A 26,163-nucleotide genomic window follows, 5' to 3' on the forward strand; every position below is an offset into this window, starting at 1 on the left:
AGAGAATTTCCTTCCCAAATGAGCCATCTTATTCCTCTCACCTGGATCAGGGATTTTATTATCTGCTCACTACGTCAGCTCACCCAGTGGCGTTCAGCCTTTAACTATGTCTGAGTTCCCTCAATATGCTCAAGCATCAAACCTTTGGCGGCATTAGCAGAAAACATGCAGTTCCTCTTCTTTGACTTAGGTTCCTTCTACTGAAAATTTGGTTCCTTTAACTAGAAAAGGTTATGAGCACATCATCAGATTGCTAATCTGTGCTTTTCACCAGAACAATGCATAGGCACATTGTTCTGTGTTAAACGATAACCACTTTTATAGGGCGAGTCTTCCTGCATACTTTTACCTATAAAACCACTCAAAATACAGAGAATAACTTTTTACACTAACAACATGTAAATTGTGTTATTATTATTATTATTATTATTATTATTATTATTGTTTGCACAAATGCAGAATCAGAGGGGGAAAATATTTTTTGCATTAAAAAAATCCCATAAAATAGGAACAGGAAGGAAAATAGAAAAGGGGGATCTTTAATTCATTGATGTTCTATATGATAACCTGATGGTTTCCAAAACAGATTCAAAATAACAACAAATAATATAATTAGTATGATAATTCCATAACATGATAATTTAAAGAGCTTTTTATTGGATTTTGGAAACATCCCACCTTTGTTGGACTACATGTATAAGACAGTACAGGTTCTATTCTGCCTCTTTCAAAATGTTTTTTTTTTAACACAGTGGAGAGCCCAGGACTGTGTGTAGAGATTATTATATAGACCTTATTAGGATTTTTTCTCTGTACTTAACAAAAATAACAAACTGCCTTATTCTAAAATATACAGTAAGGACCTCACTGTTGTGCATTTATTTCTCTATTTTGTTTTAAAGTGATATATGTCATGGGGTCTTGGAAAAAGTATCAATTCACCCTGAACTTCTATTTTACGTTTTGCCAAATTAAAACCACAAATTCCTTTTTATTTTATTGATATTGTATAGCCCAACACAAAGTGGTGCATAATTATATAGTGGAAGACTGATGACTGATTTTATTAGAGAAAACTTTAGAAAGTCGTCTATCCAGCTACTCTTGTCATCTCACTAAGAAGCTATGCACACATTTGTTTTGTCTATCAGAAAAATAATTCAGAATAAAATACACCATTACAAACAAACATGGGCTTTTGTGTAACTAAATCAGTATTTTCATGAAAAGATTTGTGAAACACAATATGATTTACTACAACATTTATAACTCTGGAGATATTTTATTTTGTCTGACTGAAGAGTCGTTAGCTCGACTCTCCAGACTTAAAAATAAACAAAGTATCAAAGAACAACCAAGTGCTTTAGACTCATTAATACAGTTCAAGAGTGAAGGATTGTTTTTTATTTTCTAAGGATTGTAGAAAAAAATATCAATGCATCTCTGCAGCAGTAGGTATCAAATTAAATGAGAGTTACAGTTTACTAAACTGACTTTTTAAACCATACAGATATGAACTGTTAGTTTTGAAAGAAAAAATGCTACAGAAAAATATGCTTAAATGTATATTTAATAAATGCATTTTTAGCTTACTTTGCACTATAAAACAGGGATAAACTGTTTCATCATGTACTATATGAAGTACTTCCAGCAGGTGGCAGTATTTAACAAAAACTGAATTGAAGTTGGATGTTATAAGCTTTCAGTTAATATTTAAAACACTGTTGGACAAATATGCTACATTGATGCACATTTTAATGGACAAACAACATAAATGCATAATGTTAAAAAATAAAAAATTAAGCTACAGTGGAGAAATTGTACTGCCATTTACAGAATACCAATCGCTATAAAAATTTTAAAGGACCTTTGTATTTTTAACTTTCCTTTACTATTAGACTCAAATACACGCAAAGGTAATATTAGCAAATGATCTCCAATTACAAAATACACTTTGGTATATTTAATATAGTTGGCATAATGAGTTTCCAAATGTTGATTGCAGAGTAAGTTTCACAGCTCTTGCAGTGGCTCAGATCCTTTGTAATGAATTGCTCCATTGGCCAGCCACCTGTAAGCAATAGAAAATAATTGCTTAGAAGAGCTACTGAATATATCTGAAAGGGATTGTTTGGGTTTTGAAACAATGGACTCAGTGGAGTTGTTATCAGTGGAGTCAGTATCTCCCCGAAAAGTAGATGGCAGTGAGTCTTTTCAGAGAGGAAGCTGAGTTAACAGAGTTGGAATGTTTTTTGGTTTTTTTTACCATTTTAAAACAACCACAATCTCAAATATATTATTTCAGATTTTATCAAACTGATCACTTCTATTGTTTTTATTGTTTTTTTAGAAAATATATTTTTGCTGAAATGTTTACAGTTGTTTTCGCTGAGGAATATGATCCACCCACAAGATTGTTTCATGAAGCAGGTGTACTACAAAATGAAACAGGGTAACTATCTAAAGGAAAACTGATACTGTGAAAAAAAATAAGATAAAATAATGAATAATGTCTGCACTAACTGCTTATATGTAATTGAAGCAGACTCTTGGCAACAATGCTGCTGGTTGAAGAAACCGAAGAGGTTAGAAACTAATTAAACATATAAATCAGACCATTCTTAAGATTGCGCTTATTTACCTGACTTGGCATTAGCCATTCGCAGCTGGGTGCAGAAGACAAAACATGTTTCCCTCTGCATGTACTGAAAATAATGAGCTCTTGCAAAGCAGAGCTTGTGCAGCTATACAGTTCCTCTACAAGAGCAACCATACGATTAAATCAATGATTAAAGGTCATAAAAACACAATTTTCTGTTACAGTAAAAGTTGCAAAAGTTGTTTCATTGAGAAAACATCAGTAAAATTAACTTCTTAAAGAATAAAAAATAATATCTGCTAATCACACAGATGTAGAATTTTCAATATGAGTTATTATAAACTATGAAAATGATACTTACTCACTACAGGGAAAATAATCCTTACTGATAATAACTTCAGAGAGCGGCATTTAAAAAAATAAAGAGGACAGAAATAGCCTTTGGGACAAAGCCTGATGTAAACTAGCCTTTAGCTCAACTATCCTGTTGACCCTTGTCTATGTTTTCCCAAACTGAGGTCATTCACCCAGCTAGCTACGATGGCTAAGATGAACTTTGCTGACAATTCAACAGAATCTCTTTTAAGTACCTTAATTGTCCAGATGAATAAACAACCACAAACACTTACATGTTCAGGCTGCCGTTTCTCTGTTTTATACCTGTGAATAGAGAATACGGATCAAAGAAGTGCAAGAAATGTGTCTGGTTGTTATAAAATGCAATAAGGAAAGAAAAAAACTCACGTCGAAGTTGCCAAATAGCAATAGAAGCAACAATCAATAGTACCAGCACAACCGGCACAACAATAGCAGATGTGTGAACACCACCTCTTGCTTCCATCTTCTGTCAGACAAGATATATAATTAAGATAAATTCACTACATCAGTTTATTAACAAAATACCTCAGCAACAAGATCTGAAATAAAATCAAGAGTCTGATATCACTGTTGTCTTCGGTTACGCTCATCTGATGTCCTCAGGTGGTAATAAAGTACATTTGAACAGGAGGAAACGCAACTGAGAGACAAAGATCATCGTTGTTAATGGTTCAAACTAACTTTATGTTTCAAATAGTGTTGCAGTCTAAGATGGTTCTTATCCTGGTCGTAGTTTACATAAATATTGATAGCTTCTCACTTAAGTACATGCACAGCGATTCAGACAGTTGGCCACCCAATCTGTCACTGCAGTAATTTCAGGCATTGCTTTCATAAAATCATCACTTACTAGACAAGCATAGCATTTTTTCCAAATGACAGAACTATCAGGCTCTTATGCAATGTAGACAAGGTTGGGGCCTGTTTCTGGTGGGCCGAGGTTCTCAGAAGGCATGTGTTAAAAATATCAAAACTTTCCCATAATGCAGTTCATACGGTGTAAACAAATTTAAAAGGATTCAAGAGAAAGTGTTTAAGTAACTATTTTCTTTAGGTAAATGATAACATAAAAGTGTAACATCACAGTTCTGCTCAACTACCTACTGAAAGAAAACTACTACTATTTTTTCCCCTTGTTTGAAAACTTATGTTAGCAAGCCACCAGTGAAATCTCTGTAAAGCAGTAGAATGCAGGCTAGATTCAGCAGATAAACTGACTAATTAACAATAACTTATTAATTAGTCATCAACATCATTATTATAAATATCATTATAATAAAAAGTGAGTTTTTCCACTTTTTTCTGTGCACTTTTTTACATCTTAAATCTGCATACTTTGTGCTATTTCAACCCTTTACCATATTCTGCTCATTCAGGACATTATGAACATGTTTTGAGGTATTAACATATTCTACAACTTACCTAATATCAACTCTCCTTCAAACTCTAATTTCAACCCTTGTTCCAACCTTAATTCCACCCCTCTTTCCAGGACCTCTTCAAACCTCAATCTTAACTTCAACTCTCATCCCAACCCTAATCCCAACCTTCCTTCCATCACTTCTTCAATCCTCCTTCCAACCTTAATTCCAAAACTCCTTCCTTTTTTTATTTTAAGGCCAGAGATCAGGTTACATCTATTGATTTCTCAATCGATAGATGGTGAAAACCATGAAATGGCTAAATTTCTGCCTATATCTTAGACCATCAACAAGTGTCTCATATACACTGTAATTGTTCAGTTCACTACCGCAGACAATAATTTCCCTTATTTTTTAATGTATTTTTTATTCCCACTTAAAAAATATATTTTAAAATGTGATGATGTACAGATAAAACAAAGCATGTGTACAAAGATATTACTCAGATGCAGCAGCAGGGATAAATGTCATTGTTTGCTTTTTGCACTAAGACACAGTTTGTAGTTACTGGTTTTAGTTTAATACTCACAGAGACTTTGGTAGCAGTGGATGTGGTGGATGTTATGCTACTCGTTTGCTGATCTGTCAGGCACACCCAAATGAGAAATTAAACAGAGGGAAGTTATACAACTTTCTTTTTACAAACAAGCAGAAGTAAAACATTTACTAGAAAAACATAGATAAGGAAATTGCTACTTGAGGAACTGTAACCATGTTTTGATAAAGCTGCATGTTTTTGAGGGGTGATATTCAAACTCCGGTTTCCTTCTGCTTTCTTGAAAACAGAGCAAGTCTTCACTTGGATCTATTTCAGCTTTGCCATAAACATCTATGTGGAAAATATCTATAGCACGTCTCCTTCAGCATTAAAACACATTCAAGTGAGAACATTAAGAAAGCAATACCTCTATCTTCGATGGTCACAGTGAGAATGTTGCTGGCTTTACTGGTGCCCAGACTGTTTTTAGCAAACATGCGGATGTTGTATGTTGAAGGATTGATCTCTATTATCGTGGCGTCTGTCTCATTGGAGCTGAAATCTATAATAGCCTTTGTGTAGTCCCATGAAGCTGTAAAGAAAACAAATATTCTAAATAATATATTTCAAAGCTGACATGATCAACAGTGTATAAGAGAAAGTGCTTATATTTTTGTTCTAAATGACTCTTTTCTCACCATTTGCTGCTTTATACTCCAAGTAGAAAGCAGTAATAGGACTGTCACCTTCAAAGCCAGGAGTCCAGGAAAGTGAAATTGTGTTGTCTATCACCTCCTTTAACACAATTACTGGTGGATCTGGTGGCACTAGGAGCAGCACAGTCAGGACATTCATTACCAGACTTTGTTTTACACTCACCTGGTGTATTTATGTATTTAAATATGCCCCTTCCATAAAATAAGTAACCTTGCATAATGATAGTATAAGTCTGAACTATACTATCATAACACAAAATAAATACTTTTATTTATGTAAAAAAATATAAAAAATGGCTGAAACCTGTTGTGAGGGTTGTGCTTTTCAAAGAGATTTCATCCCAAACTGTGAATGTAGAAATAGTCCCAGCAGAAGTTGTGTGAGCTTGGAGCAAAGCAGAAAAAAAAAAATCAAGTTAAGATTCTTTGTTTATTTCACAGTTTTAAAAACATTTTCTTAAAAATGTCTATTTTTTCCATCGGATAATACCTACCATTGGTAGAGCTTGTATATTCCCTCAGCTTTGTGGAAGCAGCAGTAGAAGATAACAAAGTAGTTGCCACTGTTGTCTCTTTAACTTGAAATAGAAATAAAACTTAAAATTAATCTGACATCAAGTGGATCTTTAATTTAATGTCTCATGTTTTCCAGCATACCTTTGTCAAGAGTGGTGCAGAAAGCTGGAGCTGAAAAAGGTCCTTTTCCTGCGTTGGTTTTGGCCTGGACCTGAACAGTGTACTGGGTTGAAGGCTTCAGGTGGGTCAGGATGATGCTCTGTCCTTCACTCATGGCTGTCACAGTAAGTTGCTGCCACTTTGGAAGTTGTTGGGCCGCTGGGTCAAATTCTCTGTAGTTGACGATGTAGCTGCGCAGGATGCCATGTCTGAGTTCAACCTTCGGAGGCTAATCAGAAGAAAAAAAACACATTTACCAGTGAAGGTGATGAGGTGAATATCTCAGCGTGTGTTGTGCAAAAACAAAATGAGAACATTGAATTTTGCAACACAGTTTTTTATATGATGAACTGAACGTAGCTCAGCCCTAAGACCATTGTCTTGCAATCTATTTTTAAGCTTTTGTTATTTTTAAGCTGAGGGTCTTGTTGGACAAAGTGCAGCTTCTTTGTGAGTCATTAAATTTCTCCTTCTTGCTGAGAGCATGGTGACCCTTATAAGTAAAATATGCATCAGTGCTGCAGCACATTGCTCATGAATTGCTATAAAAAATGTTTTCCTTTGCAATTTTTGTAATGCATAAATGTTTCAGAAAAAACAAAATAGGAAACATTAATGATGGACAAAGATAACCTTAGTGAATAAAGAGCCAAACATTTTATTGTTTTTCTTAATTAGTAAGGCTTAAAACTGATCTAAACTAACCTCACGCTATGTGAAAAAGGGAAATTCTGCCTAGACCTCGTTGTTTCACCTCTGGCAGCAACAACAAGCATTTACAATAGCACAAAGTTACATTTTCAATTAAATGTCTGTGCAGAAATGTTTTAAAGGTCTTATGACAGCATCTCAGGTGTGTTTCTTTTTCTAAATTCTAATGTTAGTTTTGAGTTACATGATCATCTCATAGATTTCATTGAGATGTTTTTTTTTTGGCAAATGTTTTATTGGCGCTTGGGTTCATTTTGATCAGCAGTTAAACTCTCCCATGGAGCCTTTTTTTTTTTCTCCCCTGGAGCCAAAAACCAACTTTTTTTTCATGTGCGGTGCATGATTTGTTGTTTTGTGTGACCATTTAGCGCACTTCTTGAGTTTTGTGATAGCCTTGGTTATCACAAAACTGGGCTGTTTGCCCAGGTGATAATTAGGAAAATTATCAATTTCACTTTTAAGGTGAACAAGTTCTGGTGAAGGGGAGTACTGGTACAAAAGTTGAAGAAAATGCAGGAAATCTTTTTTACTGAAACATATTTCCCTTATTCTATCACTCAATCACTCACTCACTCTCTTTATGACATACTATACACACACACATACGCCCACACACACATGTATATATATAGTTTGTAACTTTACCTTCCAAGTAACTTGAATGCTGTCAAAACTGGGGGCCTCAAGCTGCACATCGACCGGGGGACCCTCAGGTGCTGTAGAGAGGTCAAAGTATAAGGAGGATTGTCTTCAAAGTTATGGGTTTTGAATTTGACATGATTATATTGAAGGCTTGATGGACGGAGATTTACCTGCTTCTTTTGTTGTAAATATCAGGACATTGCTGGGTTCACTCAGTCCCACATTGTTGACTGCAAACATGCGGAGGTTGTAAGTCTTGGCAGGATGTAAATCAACCAAAGTCACCTGAGTCAGATGAGACTGTGATACTTCAGTTCTTTTGGCTGTATCCCAAGGCGCTGTTGGACAGAAATAAAATGAGATCAAATCTGCATCTTTTATATGATGTTCTTTATTCAGAGTGTTGTTCAAACGCCCAAAGAAAACCCACTGAAAAGCAATCTGAAGATCGTAAAAACAAATCTCCTCAGAAATAAAAAGATATTATAGACTAACTCAAGACATTAGCAGGACATTGCAAACTGTTGGTAGCAGCTTGCAAAGCATGTCAGCACATAGCAACATGTTTTTCTTGTCCTTACCATGTTTGTTTTTTAAATCCACCTTGTAGGCTGTAATGGGTCTACCACCATTAAATGGAGGGGTCCAGCGTACAGTGATAGTTCGTTCCCTCACCTCTCTTGTTTCCACCTTTAGAGGAAAAGGCCGTCCTAAAATAGAAATGCAGTATTTTACCAGTTACTAAGGTACCAAAAAAACAAACAAATAAATTTAATAATTACTATTCACTGTGAATTGTCAATTTTCAGATTTTTTGACGTGATATATGCAACATGCATTATTTCAGCAATATGCTTTCTAGAGTCAGAACAGTACCTGGATTTACTGTGAGAGTAATCTCAAGTTTCTGATCGTTGAACCAGCCCGGTATGTCTATCCGACAGCCGTATATGCCCGAGTCGCTCTCCTGAACCTGCCTGATGGTCAGAGAAGCATCACCCGTGCCAAGATCACCCATAAGAGCGTAGCGCTCCGACTGCTGGCTGAGCACGTTGGTCCCGTCTGACTTGAGCACCTCATTGGCGCAGCCACTTTGAGGTATATTTCCTCTGCCCCAGCAGAAAGGCAGCTTGCCGTAATACCCGGCATCATACGTGCATCTTAGAGTAACATCTCTTCCCACTGTGGTTATTATGGTGTTTGCAGAGACATCACCTAAAAAACAAACAAAAAGAAAGTGTAAGGAAAAATCCACTGCTGTCAAATAAAACACTCCTTAATGATTGTCTTACCTGTGTTCACCCAAAAGAGAAGACAGCAGCACAAAGTGATGAACCTCATTCTTACATAAATCACGCTGCAGAGCTCTCCTGAGTTAGTGATCAGTTCATCTGTCAGACACCTTTGAACTGACCACAGAGTGGCTTCAGCCCTGAAGTGTTTCCAAATCACATGATGCCTCCGTTGATATGCTCACACCAACAACTTTTGGTGGCAGAAGAGGAATACAGAAAAGAGCTGTTTCCTTTCCTGTGGTTTTGGTTCCCTTCTGCATGAAGGAAAATGTTTCTTTTTGATGAATAGACACAAGAGTCTCAAGGTTCTCAAGGTTCTCAGTGTAACTGTTGTGTTACCTAGTGTCTGCTTCTGAATCTGGATTCTGGGAAAATGCTTGAAACTCAGAGGACGTTGTTTAAAAATCTACTTCTAAACTTTTTAAAATTAGCTTTACTTAGGACTAATCATGTTTTAACTGCAAGACAGAGATTATATATTGATCCTGCACCTTGTGACATTATTGAGAGATGAAGTTGGTCACAAATGTATATTTCAAATAGACTATCGGGATTAAAAATCATAAAATCAATGTTTCAGAAAAAAAAATCTGGATCTGTAAGGAGAAAAGGGATAAAAATACAGCAAAAGGCAATTCTTCAAAATATAAAAAAAAATCTATGTTATGTTTTTTTTCATATGAAGAAATAAAAATGTTTTGTGGCTATTTTACTTTTTATTTTAACATTTTATCAGATTTCATCTTGTCATTACATTATTTTATTTCATTTTTATTTTATTCACTCAATAATAAATATGAATAGTTCATGTAGCAACTAAGATAATTATGGGTCAAAAACAACAAATGGGAATATTTTCAAAAAGAGAGGATCTTAAAATCCCTCGTTCTCCTTCAGTGACACAAACTTTAAGGCTCGTAATCTTAATAATGAAAGAAATAATCTCTCTGCAACCTTTGGTTCTGTTTGGGGCTGATAATAATTAATTAATGATGATTAATCATCATCGTGTAAGGAGAAAGTGTTGAAGATGAACCAAATGTGTCCTCTGTGACACGAGTGAAGATAGAAAGTCTGGTTTACCCAAAGCCATGGTCTCTTGCATAGTTTTGAACTGCTGAGTTAACATTTGGGTCTCTACGGGTGTTTTGTAACCCTGGAAAAAAACTTCCTCTGAAGCATGAGAATGGAGTGGCTCAATATAATCTCAAAATTTATGGCAGAAAAAAGTATATTTTTAACTTGTGGTTCAATTATTATGACTGTACAAGCACATTTAAGAAGTTTCTTAGAACTAATACACTGTATTTTAAGTTTTGCATTGAAAAATATCTAAATCTTGTGACAATTTACATAATTCCATTAACAAAATAATGTATTTACTTAATATTTCAATAATTTTCAATGTTGATATTTCTGTTCATGGTTGCAGAGTTGTGATTGGGTAAGAGATGAATTTCATCCTGAAAGGGTTCAGAAGGTCACGCAACACAATTTTACTTCTTGATGTGAATATAAAACCAAAACAGAATCAAGGAGGCTTTGTCATACAAATTAAAACTTCCATCCAGCTGTTCGCAATATTCAGGCAATCTTTGCTAGATCACGTCATTCATGGCAGATTTGGATTTAATTCAACAAAGATAATAGAAAATGTGACAGGCATTTCTCAAAACAAAATAATGTAGATGGTGGATCAATTCTGAAAAAAGTTTTCCCTTTTCATTTACATTTTTTAACAAATTCAGAAAATTACTCTCAAAATTAAAGGAAAACAATCTTCACAGTCACCAACTCTTACAAATACAGACCAATTTGTTTACACTGGTATTAAGACGATGTATCTGTGACGATGAGGGTCAGTTGGAAAGCCTCCTTGATGTGACCCTAGTTGCTTCCATGACAGATTCTCAACCAGATTTCCGTTTAGAATCATGGTTCCACTCCAAAACTTTAACATAACCTGCCTTCAGAATAAATGTTGGTGAAATGAAAATATTATTTTAAATCTATTTCTAAGAGGGGTATGAATCATGTTGGATGTAAAGGTCAATGGGTGAGAGGAATCCGGGTCAGAACATCGCAGGGGAATTTGTAACATGATGATATTAAAAATATATAAAAACAGGAACTGAAAAAGAAACAGAGAAACTGACATTTTATTGAAACAAAAGATAGAAAATGTACTTACACCAGTCATTATTTGAAACAAGTTAAGGAATTTGTCATTTTTGTCCACACAGAAAATATCTGCTAGGAAGATAATTTTGTTATTAACCTTAATTATTTTGAACTGTTAGTACTTTACTCAAGGAGAAGCTCTCGTAAGCAAGCTTTCTGCAGGAAGATCCTGAGTCGGGATTTGAAGCCAGGACTTTATTGCTGCAAGGCAACAGTACTAACATCCTGTCACCAAACAGATGATCAAACAGATCTAACTTTATTACTATGGAAGTACTGATATGTTTCAGAACCTCTCAAGTTGTTCACGGCTTCTCCATCTCCACAGCAATGGAGTTTACAAATTACCTACTAATGCTTGATCACATGATCAAATGTCTTTTTAAGCTCATTCCCTTATTCTTTAAAACATGAAGGACCACAGATGTCATAATCTGTAAATGCTCTGCAAGATGTCTCTTATGAACATGTAACATTGTGGGTCTGGAAGTCGTGCACATAATTCACACAAAGCTTGATGGGTAGTAGAAATAACATAAAAGACATTATCTTAATTTAATCAAGCATACTCCTTACTTAAAACTACAATAATGACATCCCTCATTTTAATTGTTTTTTTTACAGTGTAAATTTCCACCTACAAATGGGAAAGAACGGTGAAGGCACAGGGGTTGAGGCTTGTATTTTCTCCTGCAGTTCTGGTTACTACTTATCTGAACCCTGATAACCTTTCCACAGCCAGATACCAATTGAGATTAAATGCCTCCAGTACAAACAGCCATTTAATGACTGGTTTCTGAATATATTAAAGCAAATCTCCTCAGTATCTCAAGACAATGCAGTTTAAGCTTCACAATCTATTTTGAAGCTGCACAATGTTGCCTATCCACATCTATTGATCACTTTAGGTAATGATGAAGTGGTTCTGTTATCATGATTGGTGGAGAATAGCTTCCCTTCCAGGATAGATTATTAAATCTTTACTGGTTAATGATTCAATCAGAAGATGTAACAAACTGGTAAAGCTTTAATTTTCTTTGTGCATAAATCAATGAGAAGGACAAGTTTGATTCAAGTTTACATAGACAAAACTTTACTCAAGTTGTTACTGTTAATTACAAACAGTGTTAAAAACACAGTGTGGCCACGTAATGAGCCAAGGACTTCTTAGAATGTGGACAAAACTATTCAGCAGCCTGTGACAGCTTCCTCTTTTACAAATGTGTGGTTATTCCAACGCTGTTTCAGAATCCTCTCTAGGTTCGCTTATGGAGAGATATGTGATGAAACATCATTTATATTCCTCTAAAGCAAAAATACAGCAAAGGTTAAAAACCAAACCACTAATCAAAAGTCCACAGACAAAATAAGTTTACTGATAATTTGCAGTCTTTGAACCACAAAGACATTTGTCAATTATTACATTTTTCTATGTACAGTTAATTCGAGTTACACCATTGTTTATTTAAAAAATTCCCATGCAGTTAATTGATATAATTCAAGAAATCATTGTTTTAATATGTAAACAAAGAAGAAAAAAGGACAACATGAAGTACAAAAGCACATCACTTGTCCTGTCATTTCATTGTTTATAACATTATGTAGTTTGTCCAGCAGGTGGCACTGTGCCCACAACTGTAAACCACCACAGTCGTTTCATGTCGGTCACAAATAAATTCAAGCAGATTAACATTTATCTGGGAATCATTGGATAGACATCGTATACTATTTTATTGAGATTATTGTTTACTATTGAGAAACATTTTTCATTTAATTTATAGTAGCTGATAAATTGTTAAAAAAATAAATGGGGAGATTTAAAACATGCCTTAAGGTCAGTGCTTCTCAATTCCAGTCCTCAGGTCCCCCTGCTCTGCATGTTTTAGATGCCTCTATACCAGAACAGCTGATTCAAATGATTGCGTGACCATCAAGTACTGCAGAAGCCTGTTAATCACCCATTATTCAATCCAGGCGTGTGGCAGAAGGGAAACACCTAAAACATGCAGGCAGGGGGCGTGAGGACCGGAATTGAGAAACACTGCCTTAAGGTCAGTAGAAACCTGCAGAGCATCATTTAGTCATTGGGATGGTCTCGTAAATATTTTCAGCTGTGATGGTGTTGAGCTGCTGAGGTGTCGTCCTCCCCATCAGGACCTTCCTCCCTGGGTAGGAGAAATGCCGTGATTAGACATGTTTTCGGTCTGAAGCAGACGGATTAGTTTAAAATGAATCCGGACAGCAGATGGATGAGTCACAAACCATAAACCGCTGCACACTTACTGATGATGAGGATGAGGATTAGGATTATGGTGAGGAAGAAAATAACTGCAATCCTTCCAATGTTCTCTGCTTCTAAGAGGGCTTTGAAAATTTCATGCAGTGAAAAATTAACCTTATCACAGGAGACAGGAACAAAAATAAATTAATTGTAGTTTAGATTTCTCCCATTCATTTTTAGTTTATAAAATAAGAATATATTTTTTAAACAAAAATATTCTTTGTCTTTACCATTTCATTTTTCACTTTCCTTTCTGATGTTATAAACTGATGCAAAAATGGAAACAAAACTTTAAAAAACAATTCTGGAATTCCTTTTTGTCACATCAGATTCCTGTTGTGCTTATTAAAAATTAGCTATTATCTGTTTTGATAACATTTACCTACCTGACTTGTTGCACTATGGATTTTTGCTATTTTTGAGCCTGTAGAGAAATAAAATGTATTTATTAATTTGATCTATCCAATGTAAAAGTTTTAAAAAATTATTCATTCGTCTAATGAAAGCAAATAATCTGCCAGACCTAGAATGTAAAGAACCAGAATCTGTATTTTTTTATTAACATTGTTTTCTTGTAAATATGTATATACGTAGTGTTTTTACAAAAGAAGGCAAGGTTGAATTATTGCAAACTAGCATGGTATTAATCTGGCTGTCAAGTGCTCATCAGAGAGAGTTTTAGTGGAAGAATCTGTCTCTGGTAGCTATTTTCTTCAAATAGCGCTCTGTAGCGCTGACCTGAAGGTAAAATCTAAACAGTCTGTATCCAGGATGTGTGGGGTCTGCAGAGATTATCGCTTCCCTCCTTTTAACCCCATACAAGTCCTGCATGGAGGGAAGATCGTTCCTGGTGATCCTCAATGGAGACCTAAATGTTCACTGAAGTGTGGTCCTTTCATGTTTTCTGGATGATTCAAACCGCACAGTGATGCAACATTTGTAGCCCATTTCCTGGTGGTTCCCAATCCTCTAAAGGCTGTGGTTACCCATGTTGTTTGTGTTCCTATTTCTACCACTCAACTTTTCATTAATGTTTGGACACAGCTATACCCTTTTTATGGAAGCTTTAATTGACTCTCTGCTGGACAGCTATCAAGGAGCCAATCTTCACAAAGAAAACTAGGTTGTAGGGTTTATTTTAGCCATCAGCCGTAATCATCAAAATTTATCAAATTAAACTGTCAAAAATGATTACTTTATGTACAATGAACTGGTAGAAAAGTTTTATTCTAAATAAAAACATGCACCTGCGTTTTCTTTTAGTACAGAGAAGGACTACAGTACTTACCTTTGCTTACTGTCACAGTGTCACAGTCTGTTGAGCTTTGGATGTCAAGTTCTTCCATAGGAGCTGAAAACAAACAAAATGTCCTATTTAACTTAAGTTGAAACAGTGACAGTCAAAAATGATATGATATATTGTTTAAGAAATCAGTAGAATAGTGTTTGTTGTTCCCATAGGACAGGTGTTAGCAACCTTTAGAACTCATTTGTACCCTCATTAAGTTATATTTTAAGAAACACAGTTAAAGCTGTTAGAAACAACATGCATCTTCTTAGCAACGGGTTATATTTACCTGTCAATGCTGCATATACACGTACATAGCATGTATTTTTCACATCTGCTACTTAAACACATTGAGGTTTTACACATTTTATAAAGCCTTCAACAGGGTGACTCAACTATGGACAGTGGAAGTAGTGAGTTCTTAAACTGGTTACATTTGGAGAGAGGAAGTTATTTTAATCTAACAGAGGGCTAAAGGTTGCATTTTGTGTGAGAAATGTGTGAGAGATCGAACTTTGTATACTATCCTCTACTGTGCTGCTCATAAGTTGCCTTGACAGACTGATATTCCTTCTATGCCATCACTAAAGATAGCATACATCAAATAAATTACTTTGTGATGTCCCATTTAGTGAGCATTACCTTCTTCCATGGTCAGGTGTACGTTGATCTTTTGGTCGTTGAACAAGCCAGGAATCTCCACCCTGCAGCCGTAAACCCCAGAATCTGTTTTCTGAGCTTTAACGATGGTCAAGGAAACTTCACCCTGCATGACCTGGCTCAGCAGCTGGTACCTGGGGGACTCTCTGAAAGTCACATTCCCATTATCCGACAAGAGGATTGTGTTGCTACATTTGGATCGGGGCACCTTCCCGTGTCCCCAGCAGAAACTGAGGACTCCGTTAGCTTGGACATCATAACTGCAGGGCAGAGTGACATCCTGGCCAATGTAGCCAGTGACTGTAACGGTGCAGGATGACACTGAAAAGAGACGGCAATGATGGATCAAACATAGAAACCCACCTGTACCCTTCAGACAAAGAGCAAATAACATCAGTTAAAAATACCCCCTAAAATATTCACTTACCTTGGAACAGGATAAGAAGGAAAGGAATCAAAAGACCACACATCGGTGTAGGGTATTGTACAGGCATATCCTTAAGAGAGGCTACCATGTATTTCTGCCACCACATACACTCTAGATCAGATTGTGCCCGTTGTTAGTCAAATCATGAAGTTCTGCTTTTCCTTCAAAGAAATGAGGAAGGAAATCAATACAGTTCCTCTATGCATTTAGATCTTAATTCTTCATATGAGCAAGGAGTCCTAGGACCAAAATCTATCACATCTGCTGCAATACGTTTGGAATGACTCCGCTTAAAGATCAGCCAAAATATGTTGCGAATAAATAGAAAAAAATTAGAAGTGATCAAAAATGTTGACGCAGCTGTCACTATATTCAGAAACGGAAGCTTCAAATACCAATATGTGATGACACAAGCTCTAAGAGGAAACACGATGTATGAGCAACTTATTTTACACAATCAAGTTTCAAAGCAACCACTTTAAGATTTGAAAAATTATGAGAAATACTGTTATTTTTGTGATGGAAATTACTTGCATTGTTTTTATATAGCTTTATTTAGTTTAATTTAGTTTGACGTGTTCATTGCTGGTAAAATAAGAGATTTTTTGAAGTCCTGCCTGCCCTGTTGATGTTCACATCAACACACACCTTTTATCTCTTGATTGTCAAGCTTCTCGTCATTCCCTCATCCTTCCAAATGTTGCTTCTCCTGTTTGGGTCTGGTTTATTGCTAAAAATAAAAAATGCTTAGCAGGTTCAGCACACCCCTTAAAATGACAAACAAGCCGAACAGCTTTCATTCTGTCAGGACTGATTGCAGAACACACCGCCTTGTTGTTTCTGTTTGTTTTGAACAGATCGAGACAACTGGTATTTTAAAGAAGCTCTTCACTGTCACTTTCATTATGGTTCCATCTTATTCTGCTTCCTAAACACACCCTTCAGTCAATGAAAAGTGGCCTCATAAATATATTGCGATTTTTCACACTCTCACTGTGCTTTTGCAAGATGTCTAGATACCATGTTTATCTTCTCTTCATTTTGCAAATATGGAAGTAGTAACTTAAATCTCTTTATACATTGCTTTTCAAAAGTATTTATTGATTTAACACAAAGTTTTCTGTAGGTTTGGGATCAGTGAGTTGTGATGGCCACACCAAAACGTTGACTTTGTTGTCCTTAAGCCACTTCATCACCATTTTGGCTGTATGGTTATGTCTTTAGATGTTGCTTCATTATTTCTACATAATGTTCGTTCCTCGTGATTGGATCTATACTAAGCCCCAAAACACGATGCTGCCACTACCATACTTCATAGTTAAGATGGTACAAGCGTCTCTATCTTTCCTCCAAATGTAATGATGGTCATGATGGCCAATCAAATTACAGGACATGTCTCTAAAAATGAAGGTCTTTGTCCTAGTGTGCATTTGCAAACTGCAGTATTGCTTTTTATGTTTCTGTTGAGAAAAAAAAAGAAATAACTTTCCTCTCTGAAAGGACTTTTAGCTCATGTCAGTTTTGCTGGGGATAATGATGCTGATTTCTGGCTTTTTTTTTTTCTGGGGTCAATCTTATGTTCACCTCTGGGACACAGAACTCATTTCCTTCCTGAGCACCATGACTATTGGAAATTAAAGAATGCTGTTCCCCTCTGCATCATCATTATCTTGATCTGTACAATAAGTTTGCAAATATCCAAACTTTACAGTGTTGTCGTCTGAGATGAAGGGGTATTGTGTCTCAAAAGTTCATAGGAAGTAAATTAGTTAAGACAAAGTTTAGAACAGTCCACTCTTGGAATTTGTTCATTTATTTTGCCAAAACTCACCAATAGTTACCATTTCTGGCCTCATTTTTCTTTTTCCCTTAAGAGAGTTTGCTCTAAGAGCTTCAAGCTTTTTCACATTTTTCAGTCAGTATTTCCCAGCAGTGTTTAAATTCACATTACAGTATGTGGGAAACATTGAAAGCTCATTGTCATGTGCATTATTAATGTAAAGAAAGTGTCAGTATGTGTGCGTGTGTGTGTGTGTGTATATTTATATAAGCAGAGAAGCATGAGAAAAATATTTTGTCTTTGTCAGTCATTTCCTACCCTCTTCTCACCTCTGTCAAGTCTTTCTCCACATCCTGCCTTCATCTCTGTCATCCACCACTGAGTTGTGGTCCTGAGATCACAGTTCTGATGCTGCAGTGGTCTGTTCTGTTTCCAGGTCTGATTTATATGTACAGAAAAAAAAAATTAAACTAAAAAACATCAACATTTTCTTTTGCTTTGTTATGGTTCATCATTAGACATGTCCAAAAGCCAAATCAAGTGCTGACAAAAACTATTTGCAACCTCACAAGTTTATTTTGCCTTTGCTACTTTGTGAGACTCAAATGTTTCAGATTAAACACATTTCTGCTTTCACTATAGATTTTATTTCTGTTTGCTGAATGTAATTGGTAGAGTTAGTCTTCTTCTTTCTTTCAATGGCTGAAAAACAATTACAAGAAGCACTACTGCCACCAACTGGTAAGGAGTGTGGACCAGAAAATGGAAACAAACAAACAAAAATAGTAACTCGACCTTTGGCAACACTCTCCTGCCTCAGCCACTCATCTGAGCTGTTCCTCTGCTGAGCCTGATGTGCTGCAGCTGTGGGTAATCTGGCCTGCCAGCCGTAGAAAACTAGTAGAAAACAGGGACACAAGCTCACCCATGCACGTGTTCAGTTTAGTAATCAGTTTATGACCTTCAGCTGAAGCCCACTTCAGTAATTCAGCAAGACAATGATCCAAAGCATACCAGCAAGTCATAATTTATTTACGCAATCAAAGCAAAATAACGTTTTTGAGAAGTCCCACCTGCCACGGGTTGGGAAGAGGAGCTTAATACAATTACTTCACACAGTTTCCAGATAATTACTGTAAAAAAAAAAATATATATATAAAAAAAAAAAAAAAAAATTCCCTTCTCACCCACCGCGGGTGGTTCTTATCCTCTGAGCTCGGGTCCTCTACCAGAGGCCTGGGAGCTTGAGGGTTCTGCGCAGTATCTTGGCTGTGCCAAGGATTGCACATTTCTGGACTGAGATGTCTGATGTTGTTCCTGGGATCTGTTGTAGCCATTGGTCCAGTTTGGGGGTGACTGCCCCGAGGGCCCCGATGACCACAGGCACCACTGTGGTCTTCACCTTCCAGGCCCTCTCCAGTTCCTCCCTGAGGCCCTGGTATTTCTCTAGTTTCTCGTGCTCCTTTTTCCTGATGTTGTAGTCGCTTGGTATTGCTACATCTATCACAACGGCTTTCCTCTGTTGTTTATCCACTACGACAATGTCTGGTTGGTTCGCCATTACCATTTTGTCTGTCTGGATCTGGAAGTCCCACAGGATCTTAGCTCTGGCGTTCTCCGCCACCTTTGGGGGTGTTTCCCACTTTGATCTCGGGGTTTCCAGTCCATATTCTGCACAGATGTTTCTGTACACTATGCCTGTAACTTGGTTATGTCGTTCCATGTACGCTTTCCCTGCCAGTATCTTGCACCCTGCTGTTATGTGCTGGACTGTCTCAGGGGCCTCCTTGCACAACCTACACCTTGGGTCTTGTCTGGTGTGGTATATCTGGGCCTCTATTGCTCTGGTGTTTAGGGCCTGTTCCTGGGCGGCCAGGATGAGGGCCTCTGTGCTGTCCTTGAGTCCAGCTTTTTCCAGCCATTGGTAGGATTTACTGATATCAGCCACTTGGGTTATTTGCTTGTGGTACATCCCATGTAGGGGCTTGTCCTGCCATGATGGTATCTCTGGCACCTCAACCTCCGTTCCCTGTTGTCTGAGATATTCACTGAGCACATTGTCTGTTGGGGCTTTGTCCCTGATGTATTTATGGATCTTAGTTGTTTCGTCCTGGACTGTGGTTCTCACACTCACTAGTCCTCTGCCTCCTTCCTTGCGGCTCGTGTACAGTCTCAGGGTGCTGGATTTGGGATGGAATCCTCCATGCATTGTTAGTAGTTTTCTAGTCTTAATATCAGTGGCTTTTATCTCCTCCTTTGGCCAGCTAATTATTCCAGCAGGGTATCTGATTACTGGCAGGGCATAGCTGTTTATTGCGCGGATTTTGTTCTTGCCATTGAGCTGGCTTCTCAGGACTTGCCTTATTCGTTGGAGGTATTTAGCTGTGGCTCCTTTCCTTGTGACCTCATTGAGGTTGCCATTTGCTTGTGGTATACCTAGGTACTTGTAACTGTCCTCTATGTCTGCTATTGTTCCTTCTGGGAGTGAGACCCCTTCTGTGCGGATGACCTTCCCCCTCTTTGTGATCAGCCGACCACACTTCTCTAGTAGATCCTGGTGGTGTGGATCAGTGAGTCGATGTCTCGCTCACTCTTGGCATACAGCTTGATGTCATCCATGTAGAGAAGGTGGCTGATGTTGGCCCCATTTTTGAGTCGGTATCCGTAGCCAGTCTTGTTGATAATTTGGCTGAGGGGGTTCAGGCCTATGCAGAACAGTAGCGGGGACAGAGCATCTCCTTGGTATATGCCACATTTGATGGACACTTGTGCAAGTGGTTTGCAGTTGGCTTCAAGGGTGGTTTTCCACAGCTTCATCGAGTTTGCAATGAAGGCTCTCAGAGTCCTGTTGATGTTATACATCTCTAAGCATTCAATGATCCAAGTATGCGGCATTGAGTCATAGGCTTTCTTGTAATCAATCCAAGCCATGCACAGGTTGGTGTGTCGGGTTTTGCAGTCTCGGGCAACTGTGCGGTCTACGAGGAGTTGGTGTTTGGCTCCTCTGCTATTTACACCGATACCTTTCTGTGCCGTGCTCATGTATTTATCCATGTGTTTGCTTATCTTGGCCGCTATGATGCCTGACATGAGCTTCCATGTTGTGGAGAGGCAGGTTATTGGTCGGTAGTTGGGTGGGACTGGACCCTTTGATGGATCCTTCTGGATTAGGATTGTCCGCCCTTCAGTTAACCATTCAGGGTGAGTCCCACTTTGTAGCAGCTGGTTCATTTGGTCTGCCAGTCGCTCATGGAGGGCAGTGAGTTTCTTTAGCCAGTAGGCATGGATCATGTCAGGCCCTGGTGCTGTCCAGTTTTTCATACCTGAGACTCTTTCTTGGACATCTGTCACAGTGATGGTTACCAAGGCTTGCTCAGGGAGGAGGTTATTATGGTCCTCTCGTAGAGAGATCAACCACTGTGCATTGCTGTTGTGGGACGCCTCCCTTTCCCATATGCCTTTCCAGTATTGTTCAGTCTCCAGCCTTGGTGGGTCTACTCTGTTGTTATTACCCTGCCATTGAGAGTACACCTTAGCTGGTCCCTTGTGTATCTCTTTAGGCGGCTGGCCAAGGCTTGGAGCCTCTGTTTGGCAGTTTCGAGTGCTTCAGGTATGGGCATCTGCCTGTACTTTCTGGGTACTGGTCTTTTCATTGTACCCTTGTGGAGCTCTGACAGTTGGCTCACTTCCCTCCTTGATACCTTGATTTTAGCCTCTAACCGTCTTTTCCATGGTGGGTATTGGGTCTCATGGCTGCTCTTATAGCCAAGTGTCTCAAGGATCACTGATGCTGAGTTGTAGATCAGCTCATTGGTTTCTGTTATGGTGTTGGTAGGGATTGTTCTCAATGCTGCATTCACATTCTCAATGATCTCTGATGGTACTTCACTCAGCCGTTGTAATTGGCGCCGAGGAGGTCTGGTTGTCATTCGGGTCATGATTTTCTCTCTCAGGTCAGCAGCCGTCTCGTTCAGCTCTGATTCGCTCAATGGGGCCGTGTATCCCCTGACTGGGTGGGGACTTGTAGTTAAGTCCCCACAGTTCTGACATCCAGGTTCCTCCTTTTTGCCGTAGCATTTGTGTTGTATCTCGTCAATCTCAAGTTGTGATAGCAGTTGCCGTTTGCGGATGTTGGAACACTGAGCTACTAGTTGTTTAGCGCTTAGTGTTGACTGGGGATGTCGAAGTAACCATTCCTTCACCAGTCTTTGCATGTAACCTCTCTGATTAGGGTTACTTGAGTAGTAGCATTCCAACAGATCCACATTTTCATCTCTCGCCCATTTCCGTCTTGTTCCAGTAGCCCATTTGTCATCAAGGTGCTCTGGTTCCCCAACACCTGACGCAGAGGAGGCCCCTGAGACAGTCCAGCACATAACAGCAGGGTGCAAGATACTGGCAGGGAAAGCGTACATGGAACGACATAACCAAGTTACAGGCATAGTGTACAGAAACATCTGTGCAGAATATGGACTGGAAACCCCGAGATCAAAGTGGGAAACACCCCCAAAGGTGGCGGAGAACGCCAGAGCTAAGATCCTGTGGGACTTCCAGATCCAGACAGACAAAATGGTAATGGCGAACCAACCAGACATTGTCGTAGTGGATAAACAACAGAGGAAAGCCGTTGTGATAGATGTAGCAATACCAAGCGACTACAACATCAGGAAAAAGGAGCACGAGAAACTAGAGAAATACCAGGGCCTCAGGGAGGAACTGGAGAGGGCCTGGAAGGTGAAGACCACAGTGGTGCCTGTGGTCATCGGGGCCCTCGGGGCAGTCACCCCCAAACTGGACCAATGGCTACAACAGATCCCAGGAACAACATCAGACATCTCAGTCCAGAAATGTGCAATCCTTGGCACAGCCAAGATACTGCGCAGAACCCTCAAGCTCCCAGGCCTCTGGTAGAGGACCCGAGCTCAGAGGATAAGAACCACCCGCGGTGGGTGAGAAGGGAATTTTTTTTTTTTTTTTATATATATATATCCATGCCATATTTTGCTTCTATAAAGGTTTGTGTTGATTCATCACATAGAATAAAAATTAAATCTATTCTCATTTTTGTTTTTTGTGTGACAAAATATGAAAAAGATTGAAGGATTAGAATTAATTTGGCAAGATCTTCTATTTTTAGACCTTTTGGGATTTTGCATTACCAGCTGTACTTGGTTTCATTAGAGTTTAAAAATGTTTGCCTTGTACCAGTTGTTTCATGCTTTAATTAAAATGTGGAAATATATTTAACTATGTAACTAAGGACAGTTTATTTTTAATTTCAATGGCAACATTTTTATTACCCAAAAAAACCACTATTTTTGGACAATCATTTTCCCAGAGACTCATGTACTTAGAAAATCTAATGCATCATCATTATAAATAACTTTCCAATTTATTTTCACTACTTGTATACATGAACTACTTGTTTATAATATTCTCTACTATAAAAAAAACCCAAGATAGTTGATTTTTTACCAGGGTTTAAACTGCAGTCATTGTCAATATGCTTTGAAGATAAAAGTTTAAAAATGGACCTTAGAGCAGAATAGCTGGTCTGAAGCCAAGACTGAGACATTAACAAATGACTGGTAGACTTTTGCTGATGTCTGATTAGACTGGAAACAAACAGAAAAGGGGAAATGATACCACTGAGGTCATTCAGTGTCTTTTGTCGAAATCACCCAGTAGAGGTTGGTAATTGCTGCATCAGCTGCCTTTGTATTAAGCAAACAGGGACTTTTGATTTAAAGAGAAGCAACCACACAACAAACCACGTACATGTCAGTATGAAGTTTTCTGAACTGACTGCATATCAACCTGATGTCATTGTGTATTTATCCAATGCAAGTAGATCCCTGATATGTGACAGTTGGAAATGGAAAAGAAAATATTTATACAAAGATTAGCAAAGTTAAATAACTTAAATTCAAACAAGGTGATGTGAAAAGTCACATCACAATAGCATCTCTTTGCTTTGTATAATTAAGGAGTATTTCTTAATTGATGTAACTTCTCATATAAGGGAAATTAACCAAACATTGTTGAGTAAATATTTGATTTATATTTCCTGGCCCCTTTCACTTTAATAACTGTCAGGAGGAAACCGGCGTCATGGAGCCATTAACTAACATATAAGCATTTTGAAAGTGACAGTTAAGGGGTTAAGATTAAAAAACAGGTGAAAAGTTATCATTTCACCTTAGTGTGGTGAAATGATAATTGTTGCTCCTAAAGCAATAAATATATATTTATTTATAAAGCAGCTTCTGTTGCTATAAAATATTAAAATATTTGCTGACACTTGGATCAATTGTAGATCAGTAAGTTGCTTTAAAATTTGACTGCCACTATTTTTTTAAAATAAAAGTGCAAATTAAAGAGATTAGAATTTAAAAATCCCAAATGCAACTACATGGATGTTCTTTTTGAAAATGAGAAAAAGGATCCTAAGTGAGTCAAAAGTCTCACACCTCCACCTGTTGCTTCCACTCAATCTGTCTGCAGTTTGTGCTAAATCAATTACCCTTTAACTCCCAATTGCTGTTCTTACTTTGTTTCATTGTTGCTAATGTGCACTGATGTTATAGTTTTTGGAACTTGTACATTTTTGTCTCAATAAGAAAAAAAATTCAAATACAGAAAAAAAAATTCTCCCATGAATTACTGGTATGATCTGTTGTCATTGTCGATGACTTCTTCATATTGAAAAGACAGCAGTTCAGCATAGTGTGCAAGTCAGTCTTGCAGACTGCTAAAGACGTTTTCAGCATCTGAAGCAGAAAGGCTTTTCTCAATAGACCACAGTGCTTCCTGCCATAATGTTGTCTTAACCTTAGGAAGTTTGGTTAAGTCAAGATAACTATACAGAAAGACAACAAAAACGAGTGCAAAACATTGTAAACAAAAGGGTGACAATCATGGTCAAGTTACAGGATGCAAAGACAAGCGTCTTGCTTCAAAGTATAGGGCTTCCTCTGGATTTCTAAACATCCTCCTCCAGCAAAATGCTGAGTGCATAGCTCTTCACAACATGAAGAAAGAGCTATTTTGGAGTATTTGAACATTCCCAAAATGAGACATCAACAGGCCTGAAACAAATGTAACACCTTACAACCGAAAACAAAAACATGATACTGGAACAATTTACTTGAGAAGACACATTCTCTTTGTCTGAGCAGCTTCAGACCCGCTTAGGTAGGTCTGTCTTCATTAAGACAGAGTTAACAAAACGTCAGATTAAAAAGTAATGCTTCTCTTTAATTTATTATTTTTTTTTTTTTGCTAAAAACAATGTAATGTGTGCTTCCTGCAATTAGCTTTATTATTACTACTACTTTACTACCACACTGGATAAATAAATGGAACAAACATTTAATCTTTTCTGGAAGCATATTTGTGAGAATAAATCCAGCTTTATACTCTAAACCTCCGTCTTAGTTTAATATGCCAAATCTAAAATGAATAAAAAGGAAATTGAATTTTTTGTGTGCTTGTTTACTTGATTCTTGATGTTTAACCTCTCGTTAACCTTCTTCAGTTTTGAACAATGGTTTGGGGTTCTGGTCTCACAGGACACAACAGCGGCCATCAGATGTTGCAGCATCGAGCCAAAGATTTTCCCATAAGGACAGAAGAAAATTACTTGAAACAACAAGACATCAATGAAACTCTTTGTGCTTCATACTGGATAGCACTCAATTGCAGCTGGAGTAGATGAGGAGGATATTTTCCAAGTGCTATATTAGTTTGAATTTTAAGCCTAACAAAAGAAATTGGTTCACCCCAAGGATAAAACACTTATACTGTAGCACAGTAATGTGTTATATGCAGTTCTGAGAAATAGGCCATGGGAAAACAAAACAACAACTACACAAACACATGGAAAAACCCAAAGGATCTCACTCCAAGTAAAGGACTCAGCAGGTTTCTATGGACAGAAATAAAAACTTTTTGAACAGACTTGCAGCGTTTCGGGAAGAGTGGAAGAAATCACCTACTTTAAACATGTTAGCACCGGCAAACAAAGGAAGTGGCCTCATATATCAAACACCTATTGCTCAACTCTGACTTGTCTCCCAAGGTGGTCACACAACCATTCACAAGTTCAAGGAGGAGATTAAAACTCTTCACATGTTGCCTCCGTCAGGAAGCATTCCTCTAGTGACAACAACTCCAACGCCACACAGTGGTGGAGTGGCTCAGTGGTCCGTGTGTCCTTACCAGACCTTTTGCTATGTTTGTCTTAACAACAATGTTTCACTTATGAATCTGGAACTCGTGATCAGAACTGAAGGAAGCTCATGGATGCTTCAGAGTGTACCTTTTTAGTTGCGAAATCAAGTCACTAAAGGAGTTTCTGCTGTGAATAACCGTCTTTCTTTAACATAGAAATTAATCTTGAATTCTGTGATTTTTGTGTGTGTGCTTTGATATTCTTTAAAAGTGCCATGAGATGCTGAATTGTTTGAGAATTTGTGGTATATCAGCAAGCGGAATTCAATTAACATAGATTAAAAAACTTGATGTGAATTTCCTTACACTTCACAAATATGAGCAACTGGCAGATTCCCCGTAATCCTGCAAGGATAAGCAGGTATAGAAAATAAATGGATGGATGACTTATGTTGCCTC

General features: G+C 37.7%; 2 protein-coding genes and 1 long non-coding RNA gene across 5 annotated transcripts; all 3 read right to left on the minus strand.

The window, feature by feature from the left end:
• Positions 1–1,003: 1,003 nt before the first annotated feature.
• On the minus strand, positions 1,004–9,173 carry LOC116714940 (Down syndrome cell adhesion molecule homolog). 2 transcript variants are annotated; one of them, XM_032555760.1, is made up of 14 exons: positions 8,913–9,173; positions 8,497–8,835; positions 8,202–8,330; positions 7,791–7,958; positions 7,624–7,694; positions 6,250–6,496; positions 6,087–6,170; positions 5,897–5,977; positions 5,575–5,703; positions 5,304–5,468; positions 4,928–4,980; positions 3,344–3,440; positions 3,229–3,259; positions 1,004–2,071 (listed from the first exon to the last, which is right to left on the minus strand). In XM_032555760.1, the coding sequence occupies exons 1-14, from the start codon at positions 8,959–8,961 to the stop codon at positions 2,014–2,016; spliced, it is 1,701 nt and encodes a 566-aa protein (XP_032411651.1). In that variant the 5' UTR covers positions 8,962–9,173; the 3' UTR covers positions 1,004–2,013. The 2 variants fall into 2 exon arrangements, with proteins under 2 accessions (XP_032411651.1, XP_032411650.1); XM_032555759.1 differs by having other exon boundaries at positions 3,344–3,443; positions 8,913–9,172.
• Positions 4,228–4,921, minus strand: LOC116714942 (uncharacterized). Its single transcript, XR_004338150.1, has 2 exons — positions 4,495–4,921; positions 4,228–4,461 (listed from the first exon to the last, which is right to left on the minus strand). It is a non-coding gene; the product is annotated as an uncharacterized LOC116714942 (long non-coding RNA).
• A 2,930-nt stretch (positions 9,174–12,103) lies between the features above and the next one.
• Positions 12,104–25,705, minus strand: LOC116714816 (T-cell immunoglobulin and mucin domain-containing protein 4-like). 2 transcript variants are annotated; one of them, XM_032555569.1, is made up of 10 exons: positions 25,530–25,705; positions 18,328–18,429; positions 17,862–17,970; positions 15,753–15,913; positions 15,308–15,646; positions 14,666–14,728; positions 13,764–13,801; positions 13,608–13,643; positions 13,380–13,491; positions 12,104–13,261 (listed from the first exon to the last, which is right to left on the minus strand). In XM_032555569.1, exons 4-10 carry the CDS (start codon positions 15,856–15,858, stop codon positions 13,170–13,172), a joined length of 786 nt encoding a protein of 261 aa, XP_032411460.1. In that variant the 5' UTR covers positions 15,859–15,913; positions 17,862–17,970; positions 18,328–18,429; positions 25,530–25,705; the 3' UTR covers positions 12,104–13,169. The 2 variants fall into 2 exon arrangements, with proteins under 2 accessions (XP_032411460.1, XP_032411461.1); XM_032555570.1 differs by lacking the exons at positions 13,608–13,643; positions 13,764–13,801 and having other exon boundaries at positions 13,380–13,460; positions 25,530–25,700.
• Between the last annotated feature and the right edge of the window lie 458 nt (positions 25,706–26,163).

This window comes from Xiphophorus hellerii, chromosome 23, assembly GCF_003331165.1.
Source record: "Xiphophorus hellerii strain 12219 chromosome 23, Xiphophorus_hellerii-4.1, whole genome shotgun sequence".
Lineage (NCBI taxonomy): Eukaryota > Metazoa > Chordata > Actinopteri > Cyprinodontiformes > Poeciliidae > Xiphophorus > Xiphophorus hellerii.